At 52.8% G+C, this 10650-nt stretch overlaps 1 protein-coding gene across 1 annotated transcript in view; it reads left to right on the top strand.

Annotated features, from left to right (window-relative positions):
- The window catches only part of ABLIM3 (actin binding LIM protein family member 3), a 102077-nt gene extending 92480 nt beyond the window's left edge, over window positions 1-9597 (top strand). The window contains exons 18-23 of the mRNA XM_054038500.1: window positions 1598-1627; window positions 3182-3240; window positions 4062-4122; window positions 5783-5790; window positions 7108-7188; window positions 8116-9597. Of these exons, the coding sequence (XP_053894475.1) occupies window positions 1598-1627; window positions 3182-3240; window positions 4062-4122; window positions 5783-5790; window positions 7108-7188; window positions 8116-8229 (353 nt within the window). The 3' untranslated portion in view covers window positions 8230-9597. The remainder of the gene's footprint in view (window positions 1-1597; window positions 1628-3181; window positions 3241-4061; window positions 4123-5782; window positions 5791-7107; window positions 7189-8115) is intronic.
- The last annotated feature ends 1053 nt before the right edge of the window (window positions 9598-10650 follow it).

The raw sequence follows: 10650 nt of genomic DNA on the forward strand, positions 1-10650 counted from the left end.
TCTGTAAAATGCGGGCTAATCCTTCAGGGGGGTTGCATTAATTTAGATGGAATAAAGGGGCACAGAGAGTCAAAGGTGTTAACATGACCCGGTCTCTGTCCAACATTAAACAGTGTTAAACAAGGTTTGGGGTTTGGTATATGGAGACTTCAATCAGCCTGTTTAGTACCATGGCAAACACCATGTTAAAAATCCTTAGTAACCTGTTATTAAAGATACAGAAAAAGATGGAAAACTAGTTAAAGCATTTGAAATGTCAAGTATTAAATTAGCCTTCCATTTTAGCAACATCCCTCATTCCCTTTAAAAAAAAAAACCTTTGTTAGACAGTCTCTTAGGTGATATGAGAGATGGTAATAACTCCTTTTTAAGTAAAAGAGAAGTTAGTTGAGATGGGCTGGAGCTGTTGTTAAAGTCCAGTCTCATTTCCTGAGAAGACAGAACAAGACAAACACACAAAGGAAGAGAAAAGAACAGCAAAGATGGAAAACGTAGCTTCTGTCTCTGGTGCTGACTTTCACTTGCAACCTCTCTGCTGGAGACACACAGGCCCGTCATGGTCTTATCAACTAATCCGAGACCTGGCAAACTCGTACCAGCATTGCGCTGGTTAGGGCATTACTTTTATCTGCCTCTTTCTGGTCACAGGCTTACAGCATTGTTGCAAAATACATAGTCTTGGCCAGTTAAGCCAGACAGAAGCTAAAAAGGAGAGGGTTAAGAAAGAGAAGAAATAAGATGGGCAAGGAAGAGGACATATGCCGGGGGGAGAGAGAGAGAAAGTCTCATATCCTAGGTGGTATTTGGGATTTAGCTGGAACTGGTGGAAGTTACGGTGTCATTTGGGTCCCTTTCTCTGTCCCAGTCTGATCAGAGCATCTCTCAGAATTAGGACAAAGAAAGTCCAGAGTCCCAGGATATGGTGGGATTGGCAGCCATGATGGTGAAGCTCTCTCCAGCAGTTAAGTTTTTCCCCAATGTCTCTTTCATTAAGGACCCCAAAAGGGAGTGACGGGTGGAATAGCCCATCCCTTCATTTTGTCCATCAGTTAGGCCTAGTTTCTGACATACCAGTTTTTGTTCATTGATTTCTGGTTCCACACTTTTCTTGTTTATCGAGCATGAGCTTAACTCTTGAGTTAGATCAGTAGGCTTGTGTGTGGACTCGTTCAGTCTTTCTGTCTCCCTGGCATACCTGTTCCCATCAAGAGCTGTTGTTACAGGACATTATGACCTTTATAAACTTCCACTCACTTGTTACAGCTGAGCTCACAGTCAGGGTAAATCTGCAGGCCCAGTTACCACAACAGGTAGGAAGGTTCAGCTCACCAATATTCATAAAGCACTTTGAGATGCTCACTTGGAAGGTGCTGTGAAGGGAAAGGGTAAATGCTGTGGAGATGAAAGCGGTGGGAAGGTGGGTGGGGTAGTGCTGGGAGAAGCAGAGAATGCTGTGAAATGAGGTTGTCCTTGGCCGTGGAAGCAAGGTGAGGGATGCCAGTCTCTGCAAACCCAGATCCTCTTGCCTGGTAGGGCTTTTTATCACAGTAAATGCCTCTCTGCCTGTGCTGACTTCCTGCTTTGTCTCTCATTGCAGCTCCCCGGACACATTACCTGGCTGACAGTGGTATGTGTATGTTCCCCCTCCCTTCCACTCTGTGCTCCTCCATCCGCAGGCCTTGTGAAAGTGGGGTGGGGAGGGGGGTTTCCACTGCAGGCAGAGAGGCCAGGGTGGCTTTTCCTTTAGGAGGAAGTGTGGTCTGGTCATTAGAGCATGGGAGTGGAAGTCAGGACTCCGGAGTTTCAATCTCTGTTTTGCAGCTGATTTGCTGTCATCTTGGGTAAATCCCTTCTCTCTCAGGCTTGCTCTACACTACAGTTAGGTCAACATAAGACAGCTGATGTAAGTGCCCTCTACATCAACATCATAACTCCACCTCCACGAGAGGCGTAGGGCTTATGTCGGTGTAGTTAGGGTGACACAGGATCTGTGTAGACACTGAGTTCCTTACAGAGGCCGTTGGCTGTCTTGTCGACTTCATGGCTTTGCTGGACCTGCTGCCAGGCCTCCTCTCCAAGCTTCTGTCGGTGGTGCATGTCCTCACCAGGAGCACTTCCATCAACTGTAGAGGGGAAGTGTAGTGGGCTAAGAGCCCGGGCTCTCAGCTCCACACAGGTCCCCACTGGGAGCCCTGCTGCCCACCAGGGACCCTGCTCCTTGCTGGGAGCATGGCAGCTGACTGGACTCTGGATGTGGATCTCCGTGCCGGAAGCAAGAAGCCCTGAGCAGCTTCCCCACTGCTCCCAGCTGGGAGTGGGAAGGTGAGAAGCCCTGGGCAGCTTCCCCCGGCTCTTGGCTGCGAGTGGGGAGACGAGAAGTCCCCGGCGGGGACCTGCGTGGAGCTGAGACCCTGGCTCACTGCCCGCTACACTTCCCCTCTTCAGTCAGTGGAAGTGCTCCTGGTGAAGACGTGCACCACCGACAGAAAGAGACCTCTATGTTGACCTAAAATAGGTTGACTTAAGATTGTAGACACGCCCTAAGTCTGTTTCCCCCATGGAACATGGTGATATTCCTATGTACCCAGCTCCTAGTGGGGATGGGAGGCCTCTTGCATTAGTGTCTGTCACCTCAGGTGGAGGGGCAGAGTGCATATTGCAAAGTCTTCTAGGTCCTGAGAGGCCCCTCCCGGCCTGCTGCTTGGGCCCACAGTGACTCAGCGCTCCGTGCTCTGAGTCTCTGTCCTGGTCTCTCTTTCCCCAGGGAGACAGCCCACTCAGCCACTGGGAGCAGAATCCAAGGGCTCTTTCCGAGGGGCATCCAGCCCTCAGCTGGGAGGGAGGTGACTGGGATAGGGGCCTGCAAGGGGAGACTCAGCAATATAAAGTGCAGAGGAACCAACCCCGCAGTGTAAAGGCAAGGTGTCCAATGGGCTCCTGCATTCGCCTGCAGGAGGAGCCAGCTGCAGCACTGCATTTCTCCTTTCTTTGATGCACCTGCCAATGTTGTGGCTATGAGGGAGCTTTGTCACCCAGGCTAGACCCTGCAGGCGTCCTCCTTCCCCTGGGCTGTGTTTGGGGACCAGACGCCTTGGCTTTGGCTCAGTAGCTGAGGTTTTTCCAGGCACAAGAGACTAGTCCCAGCTCTTGGGATTATGCAGCTTGTTTTTTCTCTTTTCAGATCCCCTCATTTCGAAATCTGCATCCCTCCCTGCCTACAGAAGGAACGGGCTGCACAGGGTGAGTGTCACTGGCTACCCCTGATCTGCCACCAGGTGGCGGTGTTTCGGAATGTTTCTTGTGGGCGAGTGGCTGCACAGGTGAGGTACATACACCTCCTGTGGAATGGAGAGGGAGCAGGTCTAGGATAGTATCCTCATGGCTATTGAAACCTCTTTGTGCCTGGGTTCAGAATCCTCAGTCTGGGGTTCAGGATCCTCAGAATTGGGGGAGCTCTTTCTGGAGGTACATGCATTCCTGGAACAGAGGCACCCTGGCATAGCACCTGCCTCCAGGCACTGCACCCTCTGCTAAGACACATCCAGAGATTCCCAGGTGTATTTTGTGTGGAATCCAAGTAGAAACTAGAGATCAGAAAAGTCTCACCCAGTCCTGGGAATCTAGGAGTGGCAAGTGCCCTACTCTGAAAGTAAAATCTCTTCCAGATTCCTGGAGTTCAGATGCAGGGAAAAAGAATCTCTGCTTCAGAGTGTGGGGAGGTGTGTGCTTTCCAGAGTGATGTCTTTGTTGTGTAACTTTGGGCAACAGGGACTTTAGAAATGGTCCCATGATTGATGCATAGGCTGGGAGTCAGGAGACCTGGGTGGTATTCCTGACTCTGACACTAACTCACTATGTGCTCTTGGGCAAGTCATTTCACCTCCCCGTGCCTCAGTTTCCTCATCTGTAAAATGAGGGGAATGATACTTACCTCGGGGTGGATTAATTATAAGATTTGTAGAACGTTTTGAGATCCCCAGATGGAAGGTGAGATAGAAGGGCTGAGTATTTATCTAAACTCCCCTCGTGCTGACCCCTCCGTGTGCTCATTTCTCCTGCAGCCCCCCAGTGCTGAACTCTTCCACTACGACAGCACAAACGCCGTCAACTGGGGGATGCGAGGTAAGCAGGGCACAGTGCCTGGGAAGCCTTAGCTGTCCTACTGTATGTGCTGCTAGAGCCTGTGGCAATGTGCTTCAAAGGGACACTGCCATCCTGCTGAGGCCCCAGAGTGGCCCTTCTTATGGGAGTGAGAGCTTTCTAGGTATTCTCCTCCAGCTCCTGCACAGCAGAGTCGGCTTTGAGCTCTGAACACGACAGCCTGCAAGGTCTGCACAAGAGACACTGGTTTGTGCTCTTGCCTAGAGCCCCCAGCTGGCCCTGCGGCAGCAGATCAGGGACACCCTCACACTGCTAATGACGTGTTTCAAAGCTGTGTTACTGATGGCCCCTGACACTGTAAAACTGAAAAAACAATCCGTGTATTTGTCACCGTTCCTGCTATTGCTTTTTACTTTTCTGCCAGCTTGGGGAATGAAAATAGGCTAATCGGTTTCTTGCTTTAGAACCATAGAAGATTAGGGTTGGAAGAGACCTCAGGAGGTCATCTAGTCCAACCCCCTGCTCAAATCAGGACCAACCCTGACTAAATCATCCCAGCCAAGGCATTGTCAAGCCGGGCCTTAAAAACCTCTAAGGATGGAGATTCCACCACCTCCCTAGGTAACCCATTCCAGTGCTTCACCACCCTCCTAGTGAAATAGTGTTTCCTAATATCCAACCTAGACCTCCCCCACTGCAATTTGAGACCATCGCTTCTTGTTCTGTCACTATCCAGTTAGTTTTTCTTTCCAGTTCTCGTCCCCTAGCAAATTCCTGCAGTGTTGGGGTTGCAAACCCAGCAGGGGAAGGGTTAAAGCTAAGCCATAGCACTGTTTCCTTTGAAATGCAAAAATATTGTAATGAAACTATTCCTATGAATATTGGGCCCAATTCGTCTCTGCATCAAGGGGCTGCAATGGTGGTGGATCCATCGTCCAGGGAATTCTCATGACAGAGAGTTTCCCTCTGGCTGGCAGGGAGCCGGCATAGCCGACTCTGGGCTGCCCCCAGCACATAGCGCATATATGGGGCATTTCATATCCCCTTCATTGAACAGTACTGTGCCCTGGCTATTCCCACCTGCCTAGGGGCCATTAGCAGCAGGGTCAGGTTAGTTGGTGTAGACCCACCATTGCCCCCCCGCCCAGTGCTGAGTTCAGCCCCAGCGCAGGGATGACTCGGGCTCATGTTATGAAAAGCCTTTTAAAAACCTCTGAAAAGCAACAAGTACCTTTTGGCCTAAAGCACCTGGCAGCGTCTCTCATAGGCCCCACCATGCTGCAGGCAGCTGTGCACCCTCCACTCCCGTGAAGTCAATGCTGGGGAAGGGCCCTGAGCACCCTGCAGGATCAGGCCCTGACTTCACCAGCGCTCTCAATGGAGCTGTGCTGAGCTGTCCTTAGTGTTGCTGGTGCCTCCCTTCCTCCTGAGCTGCGTTCGAAACAATGAGTGGGATTCCAGGAGCTGTGGGCGTGAAAGCGAGCAGCCTGCACACCGTAACCCCACCCTCAGGCCAGCCCCCTGGGAGCAGCTGCCAGAGGCAGGACAGACAAGGGGAGAACACACGTGGGGCCGTGTCTCCTGTGGGGAGTCGGGGCTCTCGCCTGATGGCAAAGGGAAAGCTCGGAGGCTGCTGACTGACTCGTTTCTTGTCTCTTTCCTTCTCTTTCTCTCCTTACAGAATACAAGGTAAGACTCTCCTTGGAGTGGGGAACAGCTGCCATCCAGTCAGTGATGCCATCTAATGTCCGAATGCCACCAGGGCAGGGTCCTTGGAGATTGTCCCTCCATCTCTTGTGTCCTGGGCTGGTCTCAGAGCCCATGTTTGAACGGAGACCTTTTCAGACACCTTCTCTTCCCTCAGACATGCCCTGGCTTCACTTTCCCTCAATCCTGTCCCTCCTGCTGTCAGCTCCAACAGAATGGGCTGCAGTTGAGCATGGTTTACGTTGCAGGTGTCTCAAAACGCTTTGCCCAGCAGCAAGGTGCATGCTGGGGGAAGAACTGATTAGGTGGGTGACCTCAGATGTCATGCTGGGATCAGCAGCAGCAGCTCCCACCCAGCTGTGGAGGCTGAACCTATTAGATGTGGAGAGGGGATGCTGGGTAGGATGCTAGGTCATCGCCTACACCAGTGTTTCTGAAACGGTGGGTCCTGACCCACCAGTGGGTCCCAAGAAGGTTTTAGCTGGGTCGCTACATCCAGAACCAGGTTAACCCATCACTGGGCTCTGGCCTAGGCAAACATACATTTCTCCCGGCCTGGTGCAGAGGAGAGACCCTGGAGGGGTTGGGGAGATGGATTCTGAGCCTGTTCTGTACTCGCCCCACAGTGTTGGCTCCAGTCCTGCAGGGCTGGGCCTGGTTCCCCGCTCCAGGTTTTGCAACCTGGCACACGGGGTTGCAGCACCACCAGCTGGACCGAACCCGAGTGGTGCTACGACCCTGTGTGCCAGGTCGCAACACCCAGAGCAGGGAGCTGGTCCCAGCGTCATGGGACAGGAGTCACTGCTGCAGGGGGCAGGCTCGTTCCCTGCCCACAAGGCCTTTCCTCTACACTGGGCCGGGGTTAGGGTTGAGGTGCCAGGGCAGAGGGTGCATGTACATAATGGTGGGTTGCAAAAAAAGACAAAATGCAGTTGGTGGGTTGCCTGAGTAAAAAGTTTGGGAACCACTGGCCTCTGTGACAAGCCAAGCAGTCTTTGCCTTCTGCCTGGAGATGGGCAGATGGGGAGCTGGGTTAGTGTCGCCCCTCAGGGCAGCCGCTCCATCAGAGCAGCATCCCTGCCTTGCAGTGTCAGCGTGAGCTCCATTCTGCTGTGAGAGTTGGGCCTGCACCTTTGTGGCCCCTGCAAAGCACCATCCCTGAGCCAAACAGAACAGGCCCAAGGACTAGCCACTATGTTGTTGCTGTGGGTTCCCTCTAGCTGTGCCCGTCTGGACTGCTCCCTGGCTCACAGCTCAGAGAGCCTACCAACCCCAAAGCGTTTCTTCGTCTCTCTGCAGATATACCCGTACGAGCTGCTCATGGTGACCACCAGGGGGAGGAACCAGCTGCCCAAAGATGTGGACAGGACTCGGTTAGAGGTAAGCAAAGCCTTCCCCGCTGGGGAGAATACCACTGGACTCTCCCTTCTGACACTGTCTCCCTCCTCCCCCAGTGCAGCTAGGGCTGGGGGAGGAAGTATGAATGGAGCAAAGGTAGCTGCCCACCTGCCTGTTAGATGTCATCTCCCACATGGAGACCTGAGGTGTTTCAGACCTAACCTCCCTGCAGATTGAGCAGGAGTTAATGCTGTCTGCATGGACATCAAACCTGTGGAGCACAGTATCATACCAAAGCTATCACTCCTCCCCACCCCGTCGAGATCTGGGACAATTCAGAGGGGATCCCCCCTGCCGGATGCTTCCCAAGCCACCCTCCTTTGAAAAGCTCAGGCTAGAAGGTCGCTGACCCGTTTTGGGGGCTGGCTGCCTGAAGCCAACAAAAGCCCCCAGTGCTAGGTGAGAGTGAGAGGTCACCAGGGTTCGGGGTTTGGCACTGGCAATGCAAATCTGTGCCCCAACCGCAGGCCGAGGAAGGGGGTCACTTACGCACACGCTAGCACGCGGTCATGCTCACACGCAGCCACAGTCACAGATACTCACACACAATCCCACTCAGACACATCATGCTGACACACAGCCGCAATCGCACACGCTCAGCTCTGCACAGCCACAATTGCACACTCACAGGCATACGTGTGTGCTCATGTAGAGTCACGATTGCACCTGGTCACACTTACAATTGCACATACACAGAGCTGCACACAATAACACTTGGATAGTCACAATGACAGGCGTGTGCGCGCGCACACACACACACACCCAGAGGCAGTCGCTTGCATATGCTCACGCAGAGTCACAATGGCATCTGCACAGGCACTGTCAGCTATGAGCCATGGCAGCCGCCCTCCCTCGTGCTGTCACAGGTCCATACACCCCGCCTCATGCCCCTCTCTGCTGTCCCCCCAGCGCCACCTGTCACAGGACGAGTTCTATCAGATCTTCAGCATGACCATTGCAGAGTTCGACCGCCTGGCCCTGTGGAAGAGGAACGAGCTGAAGAAGCAGGCACGGCTGTTTTAAACGCAATACGCTATAAATATATACATACCTATAAATATATATATATATATATATATATATAGAAAGATCTCTATATTGAAGCTCTGTATAACTCTCTCTATTGTACAATAGGAGGCACGGCCACTCTCTTTGGAACTCCGTAGAGTGAATTGAAGTCTCTCCGATATTTTTATGCTCTTTGTTTCCTTTATGTTCTTTTTTTATTCTAATGCGATTGGGGGCGGGGTGTGAGACTGTTTATGTATTGAACCTTCTGGAGTTTCAGGCCATCTCAGACCCCCACCCTCACCTGCAGTGGCTGTAAATCCCAGGGCAGTGGAGGAGGGGGTATCTGCAGCACATGTTCAGTGAAAGATTGGTCCCTTTTCCGTCCCCTGCCCCTTCACACCCTGGGCTCCTGGCCCGGTATCACCCACTCACGCTGCACAGCCTGGCCAGGCGCCTTCAGGAGCCAGAGGAAGAGGTTCCCTCTCTCCCACCAGGGTTCCTGAAACTCCCAGCAGGCAGGGCCCTGCCATCTGATTTAGCCATTGATAGTCGGAGGGTTCCTGGTATACTTAAACTGCCTCTCTTCTCAGTGCTTGGGGGAGGGGACAGCAGTCTCCCTCCCGCTTTGTCAGCCCTACCCGCTGGGCTTGTACTGAAAGAGGAAAGTGAATGGAGCTGGCGTGGACCATCTCACCCCTTGCTAACATAGACTTCCTCCCTACAGGCCTAGTCTGTGTTGGCATCTGGTAGAAATAACATGGCCCAATTTGGCAGCGCCACAATTGTGTTCTCTCCCTCCCCTGCTTTCCCATCCCATCCTCAGCTGCCAGGGGAGCTCAGAGGCTGCCGAGCCCCGTAGGGCATTGCCAATACAAATCATAGGGGATCATTACAAGATATGTCATCTGCAACACTTCCAGGGCCCAGAGCTGAGAGACTGGAATATGCGCCATCTCTCACTCCAGAGGGCTCACTGATGAGCCTATCGTCCCCCTGTCCTATCTAAAGGGCCACCGACCTGACATGGCAAACTGCAAAGCCTTCTCCAGGGGGCAGGGCCGGCTCCAGGCACCAGCTGAGCAAGCTGGTGCTTGGGGCCGCAGATTGTTGGAGGCGGCATTCTGCCCAATCCTAGGGCGGCACGGCCATTTTTTTTTGTTATTGTTCTTGTTCCGCTCCAGCCGCCCTGTAGGGGGCGGCGGCGCGAAGAACCAGAGCGCCCTGCAGGGCAATCCTCTTCCTTCCCTCCCCGCCGACAGGAGCAGCGCCCTCGCGGCAGGAGGCGACGCAGCAGGAGGGGCCGCGTGGCAGCGCCCCTGCTGTAGCCCTGGCCGCCCCCTTCTCTCTCTCTCCCACCCGCTCCCTCCCCCTTTCCTCCCACCCCCCGCCCCCCAGCCGGTCCCCCTGCACCTGCGCTCCGGCCGCGTTGCAGGTTTTTTTTTTTTTTTTTTTGCTTGGGGCGGCCAAAAAGCCAGAGCCGGCCCTGCCAGGGGGACAGTCCTGCTGAGAGACTCTGTCTTCCCAGCATCTCCTTTCACCTGTTCTTTGTTTAATTACTGGGGACATTTGCAAACAGGATCTCAGCCCATCAGGGTCTGACATTCCTCTGTTGCTTATTCCTTTCCCCTCCCCAAAAGTACTTATCTGCTTGTGACATCACATCTCTCTCCACAGAGCCATCTGTGATGTCACAAGCAGATGATTATGACTTCAGAAGGAGGAATAATAAATAAGCAGCAACAGAGGCTTCCAAGAGACGTGTTCCCGCACTGCCTGAAAACAGTCCCTGGGAATTAAAGCACAGGGGAAAGGAAATATAGGCAGTAGAAGCAGAACTGTCTCTGGGTGGAGTATTTGTCACTAGTTTCCCTGGCACTGGGGTGGTGTTTTAATAAGAAGCCATGGCAGAGTGATTTGACATTGATTACGGGAGTCATTCTGTCAGGATTGTGCTATGAAACAGGTTTCCCAACCTTCATATTTCCAAATCACAGGCTCCTTCCACCCATACCTGAAAATTTCACCTCCTGCAAGTAACAGAACAGTGGTTTGTCCCCCTCTTCCCACATCCAAAGCCACTGTTCGTAATTTTACGCCAGGGTAACAGATCCAAGCCTTTTACAAAGTGTACTGCATAAAGTCCAAGATCTGGGGTGGATATGTCCCTAACAGCACCTCTGCAGAGGGGTTTTGTGGCTGTAAGGAGTAAAGTGGGCCTGAACCAAAATCCCAGATCCAACCAGGCCTGGACTTTGGGGGAGTTGGGATGCTGCTCTAACTTTGAACTCTGTAACTTAGGCCCTATCTCTCTGGTTAGGAATTGTTCTGAAGTAGCAGCAGCTGGTTTAGAGTCTGTTTGGAGTCTACTCATGAGATTGTAAGCGAGTATGGAAGTAGCTGGTTGTGAGAGGGGGAAGGAGGCATGCTAGACTG

The sequence above is a fragment of the Malaclemys terrapin genome, chromosome 8 (genome assembly GCF_027887155.1).
Source record: "Malaclemys terrapin pileata isolate rMalTer1 chromosome 8, rMalTer1.hap1, whole genome shotgun sequence".
NCBI lineage: Eukaryota > Metazoa > Chordata > Testudines > Emydidae > Malaclemys > Malaclemys terrapin.